Below are 22,515 nucleotides of genomic sequence, written 5' to 3'. Positions count from 1 at the left end.
ACATACTCCTCAATATAGGATTAAATGGTATTATTAATACTCCCTCTCGTAAGGAGCCAAGGGTTCATAGTCGAGATACACGATTTGGGAGTGAGTTTGCTCAATGGTATACTCTACGATTTTATCTTTTTGGAACATGAGTTCAAAAAAAAAAATGCTTCTAAGGGTAAGGAAGACCCGATAAATTTATAAGCTCTTAGTTCTCATACTCCTTGACGAACGTGAGACTAAATGGCTTTATCAAGAATAATTATTATTTTAATCTATTTTGATTGTTTTTAAAAGATACTTATTGAATGTATGGTATGGATACGTGAACTTATTATTATGTTCGTTTATATGTTAGCCATCTTTGAACAGTAAACACCGACGTTGAGCTAATTAATTATCTCGATGTTAATTAATTCCGTTTGTGCAATATTGAGACAAGAACATGTTTGGATTTATTATTGAAATTCATAGTTACAATTTGGTTTTCCTTTGTGGGAAGACATCATAAACACATATCACAGTTCTACGAGAAAAAAAAACCACTTGTACCATTAAAAATGAATTGAAGAAATGAATGAAATAATTCTGTATTGCGAAAATGAAAAACTCGAATGTGACTTTATTAGCCAAATTCAGAGAACATATTTTAAACAATAAAAGACACTCATACCATTAAAAATATTAATTTGTACATTAAAAGATAGATCCACCGACATAGTATAATTTCACTAAAATAAATATAAAGCCAAGTTGAGAATTTTAAATTTTATATTATTATGAGAAAATATCATTGACGTCATTGTCAGTCCTGACGTGAACTTGATCCGTACGTACAGAGTTGTTTAAGGTGAAAAGCGTCTCCTCTTGGGATGTTACCTGCATAAAGACCAAAATCAATAGAAGTTTTCTAAGTCAATCCCTTCGACGCTCAAGTTAATCCCGATATTAATTTTCGTGGATCTATGTTCTCGATTTCAAAGCCCTTACCTAGAGTTGAGTGTGTATTTTTATATTTTATCTTGGAGAGATAAAATATTCATATGAAGATTCTATAGAGAAAGTAATTGTAACTATTCCGAGTCGTCCCTTGGACTCTCATGAACATTCCACAAAGAAGATATATTGTAATCGTTTTGAACGGTCCTTTAAACTCCTATCTACGTAGAAAAGTATGTGGTAGGTCGTCCGATCTTTTCCTCCCACAAATCTTATGTGATACTCGTGTAACAAGTAATAACTGATCACGTATTTTTTCTCAAATATATTTTTCGAAGGATCTTCTTGTGCTATACCAACTAACATAAACAAACTATGAATATTTTTATGAATAAACAATTCCAATATACATAATGGATTCCAACCAAATTTTATGAATGATTTTCTAAGATATAAAAGTTATTTGTGAATATATAAACTTACTTAAACTTCATCAACCCATCAAGTTTGAACTTATCATATGAATAACCAAATCATTTTGCCCTTTTATATTTACTATTAAAAATTAAACAACATAGCTCAAATAAACTGTTTTGCTATGATAAATTCTAATGGCAAGCCAAAACAAAACTAAACGAGGATATAAAATGCAGATTCAAGACCTCTAGTTATTGAAGCTATTTCATAATAATGAAAAATCTCTATCTTTTGTCACCAAAACATTGTGAATGAAGCATTTATAGTTAAATTCAATAGACATTTTTGAAGCTTCGAATGCTTGCTTATTCAGAAGTTCGATATGTACCAAACAACATAACCCAAAGCAAAATCCGAATCATACCACAAGTAATATCACTATAATAATTCGACTTAACTATGAGATCATTAGGGTTCATCCAAGCAACCATTCAATGTGAATCATATGCCCTAATCATCAAGTAGTCAAAATCCAAAACATAAGAAAGAAGACAATTAAACCATCATAAATTCAGCCAATAGATCATCCAAATTTTGTTATATATTTAATCAAAATGCTCAACGATATATATATATGAAAGGATGCACAATTCATAAAGTTTCATGCATGATCACAGCTGACCCAAACCGAAGCATCAATAAAAATATTGTTGTAAATCTAAACCAATGTGCACCCGTTTGACTCAAATAGAAGGAATCGATGACGTCGCTCCTCTACTCCTCCTATCTATGCTTCTGCGCTAACTAATGACATTGATGATACAACGGTGAAGAGATGAGACGTTGATCTATGATGATACGAGGGTATCAAACCCTTAAGAGATGAGAGATTATAACCTTCTAAATTTAAGTTGATAAAGATTTAAATTAATTTACCAGAGCTTAAGCATTACGACCAGTAATTTAAAAGTTTACTCTTTAGCCCGTGAAACCACAAAATATGATTGTAGAAATGTGTCGTGCTCTTTAGCTATATCTATGATAACTCTTTCTTACTCAAGTCTCAAATCATATCTAATATAAGATTGGCTTTAATATCATTTGTCAAAGTCTCAACTCGATGCAATAACTAACTAATTAAATTTACTGAGTCTAATTCATTTGTCCAAAATATTTAGACCCAAATTAACAATATATATCTATCAACTACTCATGAGCCAATTCAAATATTTACCCACTTCAAGTCTAAAACTAAACTTAGGGTGTGTTAAAATTAAAAAAATGTGACATCCTACCCAACTTTTTTTTCACAATGTATCATATAAACATTAACTAGAGAAATAAAAGTGAAAGCAATTTTATTCAAAGCAGAAATCTCAAATGTTATTGTAGAATAAAATAATTGTCTAAAAAGTTACAAAAAGTTCTATTATCCTGAACTAGGAGTCAGGAAATGCACCACCTAGAGATCAAGGGAGGTCTTCTCTAACCAAGTTTCAGCTTAGCACTATTAGAAGTCTGCTTTAAAATACAAAATATAAGATAAAAATATATTATTAATTATGTTGAATAAGAACCTTTTATAAATAAGTCACCACAGTCATCTTTATCAAAAATAAGTGAGCAAAATAATCGTAAAACAAATCAAGTCATATATTCTTATTCTCATAATATTAGATGAAAGAAGTGGAGACATGTTCATTCTAACAAAAAAAAATACAAATACTATCTAAGTAATCACGTTTGATGACCCACTCTTTAAAGAGAATAAAACACTATCCTCAATCTTCATATACATTATCTTTAATTATGATTACTATTTATAGATAGAATTTATTAATTGTTTTAAAATTTCATAATATAAATTACTTAAATTAGAAGATAGGGGTGTATTAAACCTATATACCCTATGATTGACCTAAACTTAGAACTTAGCTTGAAGCGATAAAAAACTAGTTCGGAATCACCCAAGTCTAGTCTAGTTTTATTTAATTTAATGTTGATTTATATATACTACCAGTAATTCATTTTTAATTTTTTTTTATATATACTACCAGTAAGAATTATATAATTAAAAATAAAAAAAATTCCATAATATTTGGCACAATCAGTTAATCAAATTCAATCTAATTAAACATGAACTTCTAAAAAATATTTGACATGCTTTGAATCGATAAAATTAATCCAATTGACCTATCGTAAAAATGATATGAAATTTATTTATTAAAATATGCCAATTAAGATCAAATAGTAAAATCTAAATTTACGATGTGCCACGAAGTTCAAAATTTTCCATTAATTAATTCTAAAATTCACAATTTTTTTAAACAATTAAAACATAAATCGAATACTTTTCATGCATCTTAGAATTCGTCAATATATCATTAGCTATTCTAAATTTCATAATATTTATTTATTAAAACACAAATTTTTTTTTTTCAATTTCAATTAAAAATAGTTAAAGGAGGACTAAATGTAGAAGAGTCAACTTAAATAAAAGATGAGGGGATGTCACATATAGCATAAATCATAATTATTAATTATATAGTTGATATTTAATTAAATAATTATCATATTCCATATTGGCCATTCAAATTACAAAATAACCTTAATGCCAAATTCCATATTATCACCTCAAATCTCTAATCTTCCTTCGATTCTCACAATCACTAAGATGGGTTATATATCTCTAATCTAATCAAATTCTCCTTATATTTAACATTAAATTGAATCTTTCGAACCCTATTGCTAATTCAAGCATGTAAAGATCTAATCTCGATTCTCACAATCACTAAGATAGGTTATATATCTCTAATCTAATCAAATTCTCCTTATATTCAACATTAAATTGAATCTTTCGAACCCTATTGCTAATTCAAGCATGTAAAGACCATAAGTCCCGGCATCGTCTTGCAAGATCTCAACAAATGGATTTGACGTGCTCACTCCTAATTAGCCAGAGAAAAATATCACGGTTGAATCCAAGTCACAAAGATCTAACAACCAAAATCTATCATAAACACTTTAAAATCTACCAAACGGCTCACGGGTGAAGGAAGATATGGATCCGACTTCAGACCCGATCCAAAGATTTTGGATGATAGTCGGATCGGAACTGAAATGGATCCGATTGGGTCGAGATACCTTATAGAGGCTCCGTTACCTTGACCCAGTCATAGAAACCCTTGCGTGAATTGATCGCACGCGTCTGTCGCTCGTTCACGCTCCGGCCGATCTCCTCGCTTCCCTTCCTCCTCGCGATCGTCCTCCCCTGCCTTGTACGATATCGGGATCAATCCGATCGCAACAAGAAGGAGACGAAGAAGGGATTGGAGATGGGAGGTGGCAATGGCCAGAAGTCGAAGATAGCGCGCGAGAGGAACATGGAGAAGAACAAAGCGGCCAAGGGTATTCTTGATGGTTCCTCTACGATATCCATCTTTCGATCTTCTTTTTCAAGATTTAACTTTTTGGGACTTCTTTAGAATCTTGTGTGTTTTCTCACTGACCGATCGTTTATTTTCTTTTGGTATATTGGCGCAGGAAGCCAGCTGGAATCGAACAAGAAGGCTATGACCATCCAGGTTAACTATTTGGTTTAACTTTTCTTTTGTCTTCCTTCCTCTTCGTTGTCTTTGTCTTTGGATTTCTGATTGGAATATGGAGATTTTACGATTACGCCAATTGATTGCCTGGATCTGTCGCTGTGGATTGGGTTTTCGGATTCGTGTTTGATCAATCGTAACGATAATTGACTCGGGATTCTAGGGTGTTTGTTATTGATCGGGCCTTTTATCTTTTAAGTAGATCTGGCTTTCGTTTTCAAGATGATTGCAATTAATGGGCTTATCTTGTTGTTTTCTTTTTTTATGTATAGCTGACTAATGATTCGGTCGGGATGTGATTCTTGGAAGAACTCGGTGGTGATGTGTTGCGATAACTTGTGAATATTATATCATAGGATGATTGTGTGTCTTTTATTAGAAAATCTGGTTACCTTCTCCTCTTCATTTTTCTAATCGAGGATCTATGGAGCATTCACACGCATCTTAGTGTCCCTTTGTGCTTTGGACACCCTTTAAGCAGAAAATTTTCTCTTTATTGGTCACGTTATCATTCTTATGTTGAACCTAATTCTTAAGTTGGTGTGGACTAGGACTTAGGTGATAAAGTACTATCATGAAACAAGATGTGATTTAGGATTATTTGATTGGGATTTTGTTCTCAGCAGATAGAATCTAGTTTCAAAGCTTGTGCGTTCTATATGTCTTTTGGGTAAACTGGCTGGGTTATTTGTATATGCTCTTGTGGTAACAGCTTAAGTAGTTTATATTATATTTGTTTTAAATTGTTAGCTATGGATTTTTTGCAATGCAAAAACATGTAGGTAAACAATCGCTTTCGTGCATCAATGCATTTGCTCTGTTATTTCACGTTGAATGAGAGTATACAGCTTGAATTTAACAAAGAAAGTTCCATTATTAGCACTAGATCTGATATTTACACTTGGTTTATATTACATGTTGTTGTATGCACTAGAATCCCCAAATAGTTGGGACTTACGGGTTTATTATTGTTGTTGTTGTTGTTGTTGTTGTTGTTGTACTCACTAGAAAAAAACAAGGTCTAAAATAGGATTAGAACCGGCATGCATTGGGATTGGAATGGATCCATTGGATCAGTGGGCTTGCATTTCAACTAAAAATCCATTAATAGAAAAAAATTTAGAAACAATTTAGAAGTGTTTAAAATTTTTCAGAATATGTGTCGGCAATATTTTTCGGCGTTGTTGTTGTTGTCGTCCTCCTAATCTTCTCCTCTTGATCCTTTTCTTCTTTCGATGATAACATCAAGTGCAGATTGGCTCATTGAGGTAAGTAGTATTTGCTTCACCTCATCTTTTTCTCCTTCCTTTCATTTTTGACAAAACTACTTGGCTTTAAAGGTTCCGGGACCTAGCAGACCTGATGGGTAGAGGCTAGGATTGGGATTCATAGGGCTCATTGCTGAAGGCAACCCATGAACTGACCTAGGAATAGGAAAAACAAAAAAAAGAAAATAATACATTTTTTCTTGGGAAGGAAAATAAGAAGATAGAAATATAGAGAACAAAGAGTTTGTCCTTTTTCCTTGATTTTCTTAAACCAAGGATATCAAGGAATATATATAGGCAAAGAACCAGCTTGAAATTCTCTTTATTGTTCTCTCTCTCTCTCTCTCTCTCTCTCTCTCTCTCTGACTGTGTGGGGTTTGTCAACTGCAGGAATAGGGTAGTAATGAAAGGATTGATATAAGTGTGGACTTAGTGGCCTCGTCACTAGTTGGATCTAAGCATCTTTTATAATTTTGGCAAATCTATCTATACAAATTAGCTGATTTTTGTAGGTTGCTTGAGTTGTCCAGAACCCGCATCATCTGAAGCTTAGCCTGGTTCTAGTCATTCCTTTATATGTATTAGATATATTTTGGCATATCTAGCTATTTTTTTTATTAAGTTTGCAGTATGTTGTTCAGAAATTTATGCATCAATTACACATTATTCCTAGATCTGTGGAACATGGACATCATTGCAGTGAAAGGGAGAACATAGCCAAGCGTGTTGTCATCAGTCGAAGTATGACTGACACATATAAGCCAGTTTGCTGATAGATGAGGAAGAACGGTTGAGACTTCGAAAAGACTCATCATACCAGATAGTAGGCTCTTTGGTTCTTTGCTTATCATAGTGCTGTTGAAAGCTTTACCAGGGATGAAGATATCCTATTCTGAGTATGATGTGCATTTTTCGGAGGCCCTGTGAATGTTTTTGTTCCAAGTGCATGACTTTGCAGACTATTAGTCTTTTTGAGTGACAAACTAAATTATCTACATTAAGCAATTTTGTCTTTGGTTTATTGCATGAACAGCCTAAGGGCTTAAGAAGTGCTACCATAGGATTTCTCAACATCAAGTTCTTCGACTCATTTCGTTCTCCTATTCTGATTACAGTGCAAGGTATGCATGCAAACCTTTATGTGTACGACATCAGAAGTCAAATGCAGAGAACATGCCGAAGCAAAGCATCCAAAGTCTGATGTGTCTCAGTGCTTCCCCCATCTTAAGAAGTAGTGACAAGCTAGAAGGAAGATTATAGTCAAATTAGGCATGGACTAAAATACTGATTGAATGGTGATGTGAAGGGTGCGGGCTTTGGCTTTGAATTGGACTGCTTTTATATGCCTCGAGTCTTCTTATTGAAACCATATCTGTTGTATTCTCAACTATCTACAATAGTCAGCAGACTTTGTGGGGGATTAAGATCTTGTTATTGCTGCTAGCGACCATTCTGTGTTTTTGTCATTCATAAAATTCTGTGTTGATAAACAATTTGTAAGGATTCCATGTACCAATATAAGAGTATGCAGACAAAAAGTGATATGTGGGATAAAATCAAAGCAATACTTAATAACCAGTTTTAATTTGTTATTTTTTTCATCTTTCAGAATTACAAATTCAGACATTTATTTTCCTATGATAAAGTTTAAAAGAATATAGTTACCAACGATTTCATGGATAATGGAAAACCTTTTTATGTGGGTACAAAAACTGAATTGGGATGCATAAACCCCAACAAGCCTATTAAATCTCTCCTTTATATTTTGCCCCCCAATTTTTGTTTTCCAAAATCAGCCTATATATCATTAACTAAAACGAAGGAAATCGACTCCACGACACTATATGTAGAAAATAAGAGTCAAGATTTAGAATGGTCTCAAATTTAGTAGTATATTGTTAAATTTGAATTAATTATTCAATAAAATGAAAAAAATTAATGAAGATATTATTCATAGAATAAAAATAAAATAAGTAAAATGATAAGAGAAATCAAGAGTCTTATGTAATCATCAAATATCTTTAATATTAGAAAAAAAATTTATAAAATAATAGTGAGACAATAATACTTTTATAGATTTGTGTACTAGATAATTAAAAAAATAATATATATAAAAAATTGTGTTTTCAAGATAAAAATATTTAAATGAGTGTGTTGAGTTACTAGGAAAGATCAAAAAATAAATATTTTTATTCGTGAATAACCAGGTATTGTAGATAGTTTTAAGATTATAAGAAAAATTTTATAAGATAATAGTGAGACCAATAATACTTTTATAGACCTAAGTATTAGATAATTAAAAAATAATATATATATATATATAATTTATATTCTCGAAATAAAAATGTTGAGATGAATGTGTTGAACTACTAGCAAAGATAAAAAAGATACTTTTATTCATAAATAACTAGTTATCGTTTGATACAAGATAAGATGATATATATATACTTATGAGATTTTATTATATAGTAATAAAATAATTAATATTAATGATACGAGAAGAGATAGAAGAAAACTTAAAAACATCTTTATAGAAATTATAAATAAATATTTATGTATTCTAAACTTAATTAAATACATGATATTTAATATATCTCAATAGCGATAAGTGATTCATGTTATTCATCTCAAATAATTATAACTTATAAATTTATTATTATTATTATTATTGTATGTGTAAAAGTCATGTGTGTTATTTGATATAATAATTAAAAAATCAAAGGGATTAATACTGAAATAACTTTATTTGCAATTTTGCCTGATTTTTAAATAGTGTTTTGCCGCCTCTGTTTATACCCAACTTGGTTGTTTCCTCTGACGATGCCCAGTAGTCACTCCTGCGCTCCTTCCAAAGCCGTCACTCCCACCTCTTCTTCCTTCTTCGGCCAAAAGCCAACTCCCTCCCTCTCTCCTTCTTTGGAGGCCACCCTGTCACCTCCTCTTGCTGCTGTACCTTCCGTCGTGCAGAGGCCGCGGTCCTCTACAAAGCAGGGAGGAGGTGTTCGCTCACGTCCCGATGTAATTTACCCGTGAGCTTCTTCATGTGACTGCTAGGTCTGACTGAAGTTTCTCGGTACCGTTTGCCGCGGAAAGGCGCGTGAAAGGGCGACCTCGACTCTGCTTTACTCGATTGAGGTTCAGGTGCTCGATCTTTTGCCTCCCTTAAGTGTTTCATTCGATGAGCGTTTGGAACTCGGTTAATCTCGAACGAAGTCCTTTGTTGTATTACTCGTACGAGCTAGAATAGCATAGGATAAGATAGGAAGACTAACTGGATATAAATACTTGAAGTTCAGTTCTCAGAATCTTCATTCACTTCGCTGGCTTGACATTGCACATCATGTAACTGCTGGACTAGTTTGAGTTTTGTGATTATATGAAAGGGGATTAACTAAGTTAGCTTGGTGCAAAAATAATTAAGCCTCTAAAGGGTAACCCATAAACTTGAGCCAACTGATCAAAGCGCAATTTTTTTTGTTTTTGTTTTATTTTGATGATACTTGATTTTAAAGTATGACCATAGATGATATTTCTCTCCATATTTTAGCATGTATTGGATCCTTATTTTAATTGTTGAATATGGCTTACAAGTTGAGAATCGTCTGTGTCATAAAAGCAAATGCAGGCTTTGAGACAATATTTCAAGTCATACAACATATTTGCCAGAAAAGATTATGAACACTTGATGCCATTTGTTTTGGATGTATGGATGCAATGTCTATAAAAGTTCTGTTCCCCAAGGACATCAATGAGTTTATCATGGAACGTGGTTGTAGATTTCATATATGTTTCTTTTATTTATTTGGCATTTTTTTTATATGCTTACTGGTCACTTAGATTTAGCAGCATTCTTTAGTGATTGATCACCTACCCCAACCTCTGATATAAATATTTTTTGGTAGAATAACTACATTTACGGTACTGTCACCTTTTCTAGCGTAGAGCTTATTGCAACATGAATTTGGTGAATAAGTTTTGCTTTGATTGAATTGTTCCGTTTAAAGGGAGAAACATCTTTGAGGCCATATGGCCTCTTGTAGGGGTTATTTGTCTTACACCAAGTACATCCAAACACGAAGCATGCCTAGTATCTAGATATGATTAACTTTTGTCAACATATCTGAAAATCCAGTCACATGAAAACATGCCAAAGATGAGAAAGGTTGAGTCCTGGCAGAACATTCATCTTAATCCGTTTTAAGCAATTTGATATTTTATTGGCAAGATAAAGTCTTGGCACATGGAAGCGTTGCTCCTGTGTGAACTAGACAACCAGAATTAAAATCACAAAAATAATCTTTCTAGTTGTAGGGATAAGGTTGTGTATGTTGACACTCCAGATTTTGTATTGCTGAGAGGCTCATGCATTGGACCATCCATTTTGATATTTAGGTGGACTGTCCTCTAAGTTGCTTAATTCTCAATGTTCAAGTTCTGCTCTCGATATATAAATAACTGCACTGCTAAAGAGCTTGAATGACTGAAGTGCTTTTTATATTTTAAGCTCATTACCAAACAAGAAGATAGATGAACCCTTTCTGTGTGCTCGAAGACCTGAGGCTGATATGTTTATTAGGACAATTCCAGTTTTTTCAAACACTCGTGGGGTTCATTTTGGTATACTCCAATAAACCAATCTGAATTTCATCAGGTTATATAACTATCTTCTACCGAAGGATTAGTTTTGATTCTTGACACTTCTGCATCATTTCTCTGAAGGGTAAGATTATCAAAAGAGCTATCACAAAATTGATCTCAAAGATGCACAATGACATAGTTACTCCATTTTTTTTTTCACCAAACTATTAGTTTCTTTTTTTCAAATAAGCTCTTGTCATGGTTTTATGTGGCATTGTTTGAGGAGATTCCTTCCAGGAAAAGTAAAAGAAATTGACATTTAAATGTGAATTGAGGTGGATGCCTAAGGTGGGTTTTATTTCATCTAGTTGTCAAAACTATTAGATCCATGTATTTTGAGATAAGCAACAATTTGATTGATTAGTTATGCTCTTTGATTCTTATATAATTTATTGCAATCCATCATATCTATATAAACAACTTCTCAATATTTGGCCACTTATGACAAATCATTGTTTCCATCCAAGTTGCCTAGATGTTGTGAAAGCACCAAATTGGTTGGCTTTAGGTTTGTAAATTTAGTGGTTCATATTGTCATCATTAACTTCTGTCTGTCAGATTTTCATAGTCCAAGCAGTTATTTCATTAATGACTTTTCCTGTTCAATAGCATTTGATGGTAATCTTTTCATGGTTGTTATCACAAACAAACTGTAATATTGTCTGAATGCTTCACAGCATGTGATGTGCAACTCTGTTTTTTGCATCAAAACAGGTTATCATCCACCAGATTCTTTTCCAATTTGTTTTCATATATAGCTACAATGCTATTAATGGCATCTACAGTTTACACTACTGAAGCCATCATTAAAAGAATTCTTTCATAATGACATTACTGCACAAGCTACACTATTGAAGCCATCATTAGAAGATTTCTTTCCTCTCAAGCTAGCTTCATCATGTTGTTTTACTTTTCCACATAACAGATGACTCAATCAGGAGATCACTTCACAATATGCTCAGAATTTTTCTGTCTTACATGTGGGGTATGTCTTCCTACTCTGTTTTGGAACCTATAATTCCTTGCCTGAAGTAGAAGGAGAAAGTAGGGCATCAGTTGTAGGCCATCATTTCTGTGCCCAGAGTAAAAATTATTCTCCTGTCTCCTTACAGTCATTTTCATCTTAGGATACTTGGTTCACAAACATTCTCCTGTGGACCATCCTATGAAGTGCAGATCAAGATCCCTATAGTCAATATTTGCTATGTGGAACTTCATCAAGGTTATTTGCTTCACTCTTTGTTAACTGAACTGTCAAGCCAAAGAGTTCATCTCTAGATATGTTATTTATTATTGTTATTATTATTATTTTGCTGCAGGATTGGATGTTACAGTAGCTGATCTTGTGTAGCTTGTAAGTCAATAAAGCCTTTATCAAAGTATGGATTAGGCCAAAATCTATCTAAATCTGATAAAGGATTCTTGAACTTGGATTAAGTTCATATATAGTTATCAAAATAGATCTGTCTGAAAAAAATCCAACTAATATATGTTTCCCTTCATTACATAATAAACTTCCCTTCATTACACTGAATTAGTAACTCATGATAACACAAATTATTACTGTTCTTATTTCTTTTTTCTTATAGCAATGATTTCATCAACAACAATAGTTGTTGGTTTTATTAGTGATTGCAAATCCATTTCTTCTATCAAGAACATAAAATCTTTGGGTGTGACAAATGCTTTCCGCTGAACGCCAATGAACATACTTTAAGATGTGTTGTTTGTCTTTATATATATATTTATATATTCATTGTGAAACATGGAGACAGAAAGACTATAAAATGACCCTTCTCAGGAAGCTTTGGATGAGGACAAGAGACTGGATGCGGCCCCGCCACGTCAACTCATGGTGGACTGAGCCATTAACCATCAGGTGACGCAGCGGTTGTCTCGATTAGGATCACTGCATGGCCGAGCCACCCCTGAAAATTAACTTCATTGGTGGCACACCTCTCACGGGCCTGCCAAGTTGGCCCAACGTGTGTGTGCGGGACCCACGAATAGCAGGTGATCAGCATCAGCATCCTCAGGGGTGACTCAGCCGGCCGATGGCCACAACCTTCATACGCACCCAAGTACCAAAAGAGTCGTTTCTTCTAATCAGGGGCACTGAATGTGGAGTCACCCCTGGACAAATTCAGGGGTGACGGCACCTCCGGAAGGACTGACATGTTGGGGCTCATATGACTGTGAGAGATAGAATCACCCCTGAAGGGTTCTCAAGGGTGGTTCGATCCTTACGAAGGTGACGGCCGTTGCTTTCCTCGCACTACGACCCCTCCATCATCACCATCAGCTTGTGACACTCCCTGTGAACAAGCAGCTCTCCTTTCTCTGCTGTTCCCATCACCGCCGCATACCCGCCTCCGTTTCCTCCCTCTCTCTCCTCCTTCTCCTTCTGTTGTTTCTTTCTTTGATCTCTTTCCTTTCCATTTCCTTCTCCTTTACTCTTCATATCTCTCCCTCTCTCTTTATACCGAGCCTTACCTCAGTCTGTCTCTTTACTTTCTTCTTGCTCAGCTCTTCTTCTCCAGTCTTCAGGGGAGCCTAAGAGAATAACCCGAAGTCCGGTGCTTCCCTCGGTAACATCACCGCCCATCGCCGGAACCAGTGAAAAGGACCAAGAGCTCGGCGGGGAGTGAGATCTCCTAAGATGGTTGCTGCCATCCCGGCAGCTACCGCCGCCACCCCGACGGTGACCACCCGCCCTCAAGCTCAGAAGAAGATCCCGAACCTCTCTCCTCGCCGCCGCGATCCCACTTGCTCCGCCCAGCCGCCGCTGTCCCTCTCCGAGAAGAACAATGCCGTCGCCCCCAAGTGCCCCCACACGAAGGAGATGGGTTCCCGCTACCTGGCCTCTTACTCCCCTTCCTCATCTTCCACTTCGGTTGCTAAATGTGGCTCCTTTCCGTCTGCTTCCGCCTCCTCCTCCTCGAAAGGTCCTTCCTTTGCTTCTTCTTCTTGTTATTCCGCTTCGACTGTGTCCTCTTCCTCTTCTTCTACTGCTAATTCTTCTCATCGACGCTCCCATTCGCCTCTCCCCACTCCCCGACCCTCTACTCCGGTGGCACTGCCCCGGTCTTGCACGCCCAGCCGATCCAAATCCGTCGACCGCACTCGACCCGCCGATACCGCGATTCGCCATGCCACTAATAACCCCACCGAACTCTCCTCCGCTGCCGCCAGAGTCCTTCGTACGACCACCAGGAGTCTCTCTGTTTCCTTCCAAGGTGAGTCCTTCTCCTACCAGACCAGCAAGGTCAGAAATGTCTCTCCTTCCCCAAACAGGAGGCCGACTCCGGAGCGGCGGGGGCCTGTCACTCCCGCGGCCACTCCGGCAAGGAGCAGTTTTAAGTCGGAGAGTGCCAGACCGTTCGACAACCACCACCGATGGCCCGGGACCAGGACTCAGCAGTTGACTCCACTTACGAGGAGCTTGGACTGCTCCATTGGTGAGAAAGATTCGGTCTTGGCAGCCATGCGATCCCTGAGGCATTCCATAGTTCTCAATGAAGGTGCAAGGAGGGCCTCATTTGACGGTGGTGACCTGTCCCTCTCATTCGACATTGATAGCTTGTCTTCTGGTGGCAATTCGGTGTCACATGAGCGCACTACTCTGCCACCAAGGGGGCGGGCAACATCCCGTGGAATTGATGTTCCTTCAAGGTTTCTGCAAGAGAAGGGACACCGGTTACACAGATTGTCAGGGCCAGGTATGCCGCAACCATCAACTGGACTGAAGAGCACAGTCCCTACCAAGCTTGTTCCAGCAAAGAAATCACTTGCAAATGGCCTTCTGTCGTCTCCTGCATCTGCACCTTCTACTCATTATGGTTCTTTCAGACCTTCTTCTCCTAGTAAGCTGACAGCTGCCTCACCAAGGGGCATCCCAGGTGTTCAACGGGTGACAAATAGCCTTGTGACAAGCTCCCCCAATGTTGTTTCGCTGCCTGTCAATGCTGCATCAATCTTTAACTTCACTGCTGATATCAAGAGAGGAAAAACTGGGGAGAGACGGATCAAGGATGCACACCAGTTAAGGATATTATATAACCGGCTCTTGCAGTGGCGGTGGGTTAATGCACAAGCGAATGACAACTTTCTTGCTCAAAAATTGGATGATGAGGTACTTTGCAAGATTCCAGCTTGGAGATTTAATCTTTGTAGTGGATTATCAAGTTGAAAGTAGAATGTTATAAATGGGAGGGTGTAACAGTAGTCTTTTCACACATAATTACTGTGAAGTACAGATTTGATCTATTGCACCTTATGCCATAAGTTTGCGCTTGAATTTTATGGTTTATTCAATGAAAGTCAAATAAATTTAATGCTTAGCAAAATTAAGAATATAAGTTACAGTACCACAAGAATATCCATGACATTTTTTAGTATTTATGCCATCTTTAGATATCTTTAAGGCATGCTCAATCTGATTTAGTTTTTTGTCATATTATTTTGTTGAAATTCTCTATAACATAAAAAATCAGCTATGCTAATTTTATTAGCAGTTCTGCAGTTGTATCATTCACTATTCTGTCTAAAACGAGCATGAGTTAGTGGTATTAGGTTTGAATAAACTGCTTCTACTTAGAAAATAGATAACTAGTATTCTTTCTTCTTATAGTTAGCATTCTTTCCTTTTCTTTTACTTGAAGCATCACATTGTAGTCTGCATAAAACATCAGCATTTTTTGAGAAAATCAATTTATATTTTGTGGAATATGCAAAAAATCAATGTCTTAGAATTCTTTTTTAGAGAGTGACATTGAACAATATCCCTGCTACTATATATTTATTCATATGTGGACTTTGAAAGACCTTCCTGCTTTTTGGGATCTGTGGTCTAATTGGCTGAAAAAATGGGCCCAACACTACAATAGATTACAGGTTTTGGTGGGCTGGACCAGCCATCTGTGCTATTAGCTGGTCTAAGGCCCACCATTCAAATAGCACTGGGCTCCATTTATGAAAAATCGTCAGGATAAATACAAGTATCCTTTGTTTGTTATACATGTAGTTCTATTTGCACCAGGGAACACACAGGTGTCATATAATTTGCTGTAAAACAAAAGAAAAAAAAGATTGAGCTAGCCTATTAATTATTTCAACTATTTAAAGTTTGTTGGATGTAAAAGAACAAGTTAGAAGAGTGAATAAAAGCACTGGCCCTTGTAATATATTATTTATGCAGAATATGAACTAACTTATGAGGGAACACTCATCTTTATTTCTTGATATGATTTCATAAGATATGTTACGCCATAGCTGCAATAAACATAACCAACATTAGTTGCACCTTGTTTGGTTGACACTGACAGCATATCTGGGTCATAACAGCATCAGCAGATTACCATGTCTCAGCACAGGACTTCTATTTTCCTTAAAAATAGTGACAAATTGGTTTCAATCTGGGCAACATCTGAAACCCTTTCTGGTAGCAGTGTGCTTTGTGGTCTTTTCATTCTCTTGTCTTGTTGTCTTCTGATTCTTTCTGGTTGTAGCATGCCAGTCTCCTGCAATTCTGATTTTACAGTATAACTTGATTGTTCTGAATGGCTGGTGTTCTTTATTGCTTTAGTAGTTGGACTCTTTTCAATTAAGACATATTATACTTTTCTTATGATCTCTGACCAGAAATATTTATATGATGCCTGGATAACTACCACAAAAATGCATGAGTCAACAGCAATTAAAAAATTCAAGCTACAAACGGACAGACAACATGTGAAGCTCAATTCTATTCTCAAGGGGCAGGTAAGATTTTTGTCATCATCTAGATCTCATTTTCTATGCCTAATGCTAGCGATTTTTGACTTTCTCATTTTTTAACATCATTAGGGAGAATTTTAGGGATTTCTATTAGGATTTAAAATTCTATTAGGGATTTCTCATCTTGTATCAAGTGCTTTAGGAGAGAATTTTAGGGGATAAAAGGAGAAAAGAGAGATTTGAGGCAGATGAGAATTTATTAATTCCAACCATATACTTAATGGTATACTTATTGAACTATAAAAATTATAAGGAGAAAAGTAAACTCATACTCTACGCAATTTGTCTAAAAGATGACTAAATAACCAGCATAATCTAACCATGTCGGTGGGACTTTTGGATAGCAATTTGTCTCTGATTGGCTCTAAAGATCCTCTACAATTGCCACTAATCTATGATCAAAGTACACTAACATTCCTAGACAAGTTTTCTATTGTGTGCATAGTGGGTTTCCTGTTCTTGCTTAATGGCCTTGGTCTTCTCTAGATATGATGAGGACTCTCTTAGCATTGTTCTAGGGCTACTGTTGAGGGTCACGTCACAGATAAACCTAGTCGTACCCATTTTAGGGGTGATTGGAATTCAAGTAGTGGTGGTTCTATTACATCTTCAGAGCAGGATCACTTACCAAACTACTATAAGAGATAGTCTGCACATAGACAAAGAGGTTTAACACTGAATTGACTACTAATGTGATATCATGGAATCTCAAAGAGATTGGAGAAGACTCATCAGAACTGGTTCAGTCCTAGGCTTGCACCTAGAACAAATAAGCTCTAGTTAGATCTAGAAATACCATAGTTGGCTACCCAATTTTGCTTGACTCTCTGAATGCTGTGTTGATGATATGGAATTCGACCTTAGGTTTATGTTTGAGTCCGACATCATGTTCAATCCAAGATCAAAGATAAGCTCTAGTCTTTATAGTGAGTCTTATAATATTATTAGTTAAATTAATCCCATCTAACCCTCCTAAATCATCTGGCCATGTTTCTTTGAGGTTGAAATACATCCAACAGAGTTCTGTACTGATTTGAATTGAACCGGAAGATGTATTGTAGCAGTTTCCTTCTTCTTCATGTAAAGTCATGGTTAATGACTACTTCTCATGAAAAGAAAGTTCACATTTAACTAGTTTCAGTATCAGGATTTGTCTGTCAGACTAGTGAACATTGCCCTTAGATATATTAATTAATCAATTACAACCAGCACACAAGACATATTTGAATGGTACAGTAAACACTTATTTGTGAGTGTTCATGACAGTTTTTGACCTAACATCAATCCTTTATTAATAGGTTGATTGGATTATCAACAGGGAAAGAAATAATCAAAGTTTACAGTATTGTAAACAAGCTATGAAGTTAGACTATAATCTTATATATGAACACTGATAATCTCATAATGTTTGACATGGTTACAGTAAAATATGTAGGTATTCATTTTCTTCTGTCTTGTATATATAAATTAAACCCTATTGACTTACAGGTTTAAACTATTTCAAAATTCTTGTAAAGCATGACTAGGGCGTCCAAAAAATTATATGTAGTATGCACCTTCTAACTGAATCCTTATCCTTATGTTGTGCTCGAATGGTATTCCTTCCGATCCATGCTATTCTTTGTAGTATACTCAACAGATAGAGCCTCAATCTGCTCCACAATTGGCTAATGCAGATAACCTATCTGGAAGAATGGTCTCTTGTAGATCAAGACCATTCAAGTGCTTTACTTGGAGCCATTGAAGCATTAAAGGCAAGTACTATCTGCCTTCCAATTGTTAATGGAGCAAAGGTTTGTATATCCAAGTTTTCAGTAACAAATGCTACCTATTTGGTATCATCCAAAATTCAGAACTGATGCACTTTCTCTTCTTTCTGAACAGGCAGATTTTCAAGAGTTGAGAAATGCTGTTAGTTCAGCAGTTGATGTAATGCAGGCAATAGGAACCTCAATATGGACTGTATTGTCTAAGGTTGATGAGTTTGTTATTTCTTATTTGTGTTCACTTTGATACAATTTTCATTGGCTTCTTGCATGCATACTAGAGAATATTAAGCTTTAGTGAAAGAAAATAATCATTATAGTCACTGAAGTTTGTTTATAATTAATACATTCACCTGTGTCTCTGTGGAGCTTGGCAAAGGCCAAAGTTACTAAAAGCTGCATGACTTAAGGTCAATATGGATGACCAAAGTTTTTCTTTCATAACATGAATGATCACATAGGAGAATGTTGAAATGGGTGTGTGAAATTACTAGGAAAGATAGGAAAAAAATTATTTTTATTCGTGAACAATTAGGTATTGCTTCGATAGAGGATAAGATGAGAGAATCATTTAAAGTGATATGAGCATGTACTGATGAGACTTTTGGATGCGATAACCAGAAGAGGTGAAATAATTAATGTTAATAGTACAAAAAGAGGTAGAGTAAGACCTAAAAAGAATTTAATAGAAACTATAAATAAAAATCTAAGTACTTTGAACTTAATTAAGCATATGATTTGTTACCAATCTCAATGACGACAAAAAATTCATGTAGTCGATCCCAAATGGTTGAAAATTACAGCTTTGAAATATCAGAGTCTGTGAAGTGAGATTTATATAAATTTAGATATACATTGTATGTTTACGTAAACATAACTTTTTTTGATAAATCATCAGGAACATTTGATAAGACCTTTTTGCTAAACAATCAGCGATTTATTCTATCATCCATGCAGTTAAAAAAAATCAACTTTCATTGAACTGTTCACTTGTCCTTCAATATATTTGGTCAAAATCTGGAATCTATTACAGTCTATATGTGCTTCATCAAGTAGCCATCGGGAATGGTCCTTTTGGTGTAATTCCTTCAGAAAACCATTTTGCCCTGTGATTTATTTCAGATGTTTCGAGAAAAACATTTTGCCATGTGATTTGTTTCAGAGATTTACTGCCTTAGATATCTTACAGATAATTCTTCAGTTCGCTGGTAGCTTTTAAGAAAATGAGCTGATTATGTAGCATTTAGTACATGGTGCAGCAAAGGAATTTGTCCAAGTATCCAACTGCTATAAGAATGCTATTTGGAATCTGTACTAAGGAAAGCTATTTTTTTTTCCTTCACTTGAGATCATTTGGACAACTTCCATTTTCTCCAGGTAGAAAGAAGAAGTTCCATGGTGTCTGAACTTGCTGATTTTGCAACCAAAGAACAAGCCTTGATGGACCAATGCAGAAATCTTTTGTCCACGGTATCAGCCATTCATGTGAGTGTTCCACCTCCTCTACTTGGTTGTTGTCGATAAGTTACCTGCTTCTTAGAACTTCTAATTCGGTTTCTTAACGAGTCTTGAAACAGGTAAAACAATGTAGCTTGTTAGGTCATATAACACAGCTGAGCAGACCAAGCCTGATTCAATTATAGATGGCAACTTGGCATCATCTAACTACTAACTCCACAGCAGCCTTTCTTTTTCTAACTCACGACTCTGCAGAAGGTAACAGAGAAGGAAAGCTCATCAGGTTCAGATTGGGTGCTCAACTTATGCATGCAACCATTTTGGTTAAGCATAGGTTAGTTGATTTCCATCATTGTTTGCCTTTCAGGGTGTGAGTTGTTGTGTATATGTGAGACTCTTTATTTCCTGTTAATTTGGTGATCAATCATTATTTATATCAGAATATGAGTTATATTTAAAAACATTCATATGATGTGTGTGAGATGGAGAAAAGACAGGTTGAGGATAATATTATATAACTAAAGGATAGAAAGAATCGGATTACATATATTAGATTTAACCTACAACTTCAAATCTTAAACTTTTGAGTTGAATTGATATCTTGCTTGTTGTCCAACTTAGATTCGGTCGTTAGATTTATATTTCTGACCATTTTCATGTGTTTCGAATTTCTCATCTTTTGCTGATAGAATAAAATCAAGTTTCATTATCTTTAACATTTGAAGTTGTCATATGCATCGAGAAGTACTAAATGGTCCAAAGTGTAGGTAATGTTTGAGTCAACGCTCCACGTGCCCAAGAAAAAGTCCTGACCAAGTTTTCCTGTGCTCTTGGGCATAGTCAAAGTCAAACTGGTTGGGCATTTGCCATGAGACTTCTAAGAAGGTGAGTTCCAACTGTTTCAAGAAGCTACTAGGAAAGAGTGGGAATGACCGAGACTTCCATTCTACGTTTCCTTCATCTCCCAAAAATCCAAGCCAGCCGTTGACCTGCCCAACTTTCTGTCTGGATGAGTCGTAACTCCACTCGAGAAGAATCTGCCTAAACTTCTCGTTATCCAGCAAAGACGTCTGCTGGATAGAGAGGGATTTAGCAATAAAATACTTTTAATGTTATTATATTTTTCACATATTAATAGAATTTTTCGACCTTTCATCAAACATTTGAAATTAACATGGCAAAATTTAGCGTACAAAAGAACTGTAATTGGTTTCACGATGAACTGCTACAAAGAATGAGTAATTTTCTATACATCGAATAAGTAGCATTTATCTACGAAAAATTGATTGATGTGGTGGAGTGTTGACTCGTCGGAGGCAGTCAAAGTCTATGCCGGAATCAGAAGTCTCGCCTTCTTGAAGGCCATAGGGCTCTGCACTTCCTCCTCCTCCGCCATGGCCACGCACAGCCGGCTGACATCCAACGCGAACTCCGCCGTCGCCGGTAGGTTCAGATCGAACCCCTTGCGGCTCGAGCTGGCGCCCTCCGACGCCGTCGACGCGGTGGCCGACCCGCTGCCGAGGCTCCCATCGTAGTGTCTCCTCTTGTGCCCGCCCAGCGCCTGCCCCGTCGGGAACGTCTTGAAGCACACGGAGCACTGGTGCACTTTGCCGCCGGTGGTGGTGGCGCCTGCTGCGGCGGAGGAGCCGGAAGCGGAAGCGGCCGGGGACACGGCGGCGGAGGGCTCCTCCCCGCCGCTGCTGGCGTTGAGCTTGCGGTGGCTCGCCTTGTGCCCTCCTAGCGCTTGGTAGGAACCGAAGGCCTTGCCGCAGACGGAGCACTTGAACCCGACCTTCGCGGTGGGCGTAGGAGTCGCCGCGGCAGAGGCGGTGGAGACGGGCGGGAGGTGGTGGCCGGAACCGCCGCGGGCGAGCATCATGAGGCAGAGGGCCAGGTACTCCTCGTCGGTCGGGGGGTGGTCGAAGAAACGGTGGTGGCGCTTCGAGCGCTTCCGCTTCGCCCACCCCTCGACGGGCGGGAGCTCGTCCTCGCTCATCTCCGATCTCGGCGGCGGCTGCGGCTGAACCAAAGCGACGGCAGTCTCGACAGTGTCCACGGCCATCCGATTCAGCTCAGAAGATCAAAACCACTACGATCTCTAGAAGCAAAGATCAGAAGCAGCAGCAGTAACAGAGAAGAGTGACGAAAGGAGGCAAGAAAGTCTCTCGGGGACCTTATCAGTAAAGAGTGTGGTTGAGGTTACAGTTATATAAAGGAGAGGAGTGAAGGTGTGACACGCTATATGCAATCGAACCTAGCCGTTTATGAGCGGGTCAGGCTATAAGCTGGATTGCAAAGTCACTATCAATATCTACATGCGAAATGCGTGTAGAAATTGTCGGCGCTTATGTGGAAGCCAAGCCACAGTTCGTCATGGCTAGAGTCATCAGCTTGGCTACAGTCTCGAAGAGGAGTAAGGATGGAAGACGGGGAACGAAGAAGTCAGCTAAGGGCTGCCGCAGGCTAAGTGGAGAGTGGACTAAACCGACTCATTCTCAAGTCAAAAATAGAGCAAGCAGCAGACTGTTTCCAATCTTCCCTCGTCTTGCGTGTCCGGTTTTGCTTCAAGCGGTAGCGGTGGGGCGACGACAAGTGTGGTTCAGGTGGCGTGGGGGTGAGGTGAGGTGACATCCGTGGGTAGAGAGATGGAAGGTAAGAAGA

At 37.1% G+C, this 22,515-nt stretch overlaps 3 protein-coding genes across 3 annotated transcripts; 2 read left to right on the top strand and 1 right to left on the bottom strand.

The window, feature by feature from the left end:
* Positions 1–4,518: 4,518 nt before the first annotated feature.
* Positions 4,519–7,667, top strand: LOC103999129 (uncharacterized protein At2g23090-like). Its single transcript, XM_009420788.3, has 3 exons — positions 4,519–4,752; positions 4,888–4,928; positions 7,333–7,667. The coding sequence occupies exons 1-3, from the start codon at positions 4,680–4,682 to the stop codon at positions 7,450–7,452; spliced, it is 234 nt and encodes a 77-aa protein (XP_009419063.1). The 5' UTR covers positions 4,519–4,679; the 3' UTR covers positions 7,453–7,667.
* A 1,373-nt stretch (positions 7,668–9,040) lies between these two features.
* LOC135593848 (protein SNOWY COTYLEDON 3-like) lies at positions 9,041–20,321 on the top strand. The gene is made up of 7 exons (XM_065084158.1): positions 9,041–9,358; positions 12,657–14,987; positions 16,496–16,615; positions 18,307–18,423; positions 18,515–18,604; positions 19,774–19,881; positions 19,974–20,321. The coding sequence occupies exons 2-7, from the start codon at positions 13,515–13,517 to the stop codon at positions 20,037–20,039; spliced, it is 1,974 nt and encodes a 657-aa protein (XP_064940230.1). The 5' UTR covers positions 9,041–9,358; positions 12,657–13,514; the 3' UTR covers positions 20,040–20,321.
* Positions 20,322–20,985: 664 nt separating this feature from the next.
* LOC135593849 (zinc finger protein 1-like) lies at positions 20,986–22,076 on the bottom strand. The gene has a single exon (XM_065084159.1). It carries the CDS (start codon positions 21,914–21,916, stop codon positions 21,182–21,184), a length of 735 nt encoding a protein of 244 aa, XP_064940231.1. The 5' UTR covers positions 21,917–22,076; the 3' UTR covers positions 20,986–21,181.
* Between the last annotated feature and the right edge of the window lie 439 nt (positions 22,077–22,515).

The sequence above is a fragment of the Musa acuminata genome, chromosome BXJ1-9, assembly GCF_036884655.1.
Source record: "Musa acuminata AAA Group cultivar baxijiao chromosome BXJ1-9, Cavendish_Baxijiao_AAA, whole genome shotgun sequence".
Taxonomy (NCBI): domain Eukaryota; kingdom Viridiplantae; phylum Streptophyta; class Magnoliopsida; order Zingiberales; family Musaceae; genus Musa; species Musa acuminata.
The sequence above is the reverse complement of the archived record's forward strand: the minus strand, read 5'-3'. Positions and strand labels throughout refer to the sequence as shown.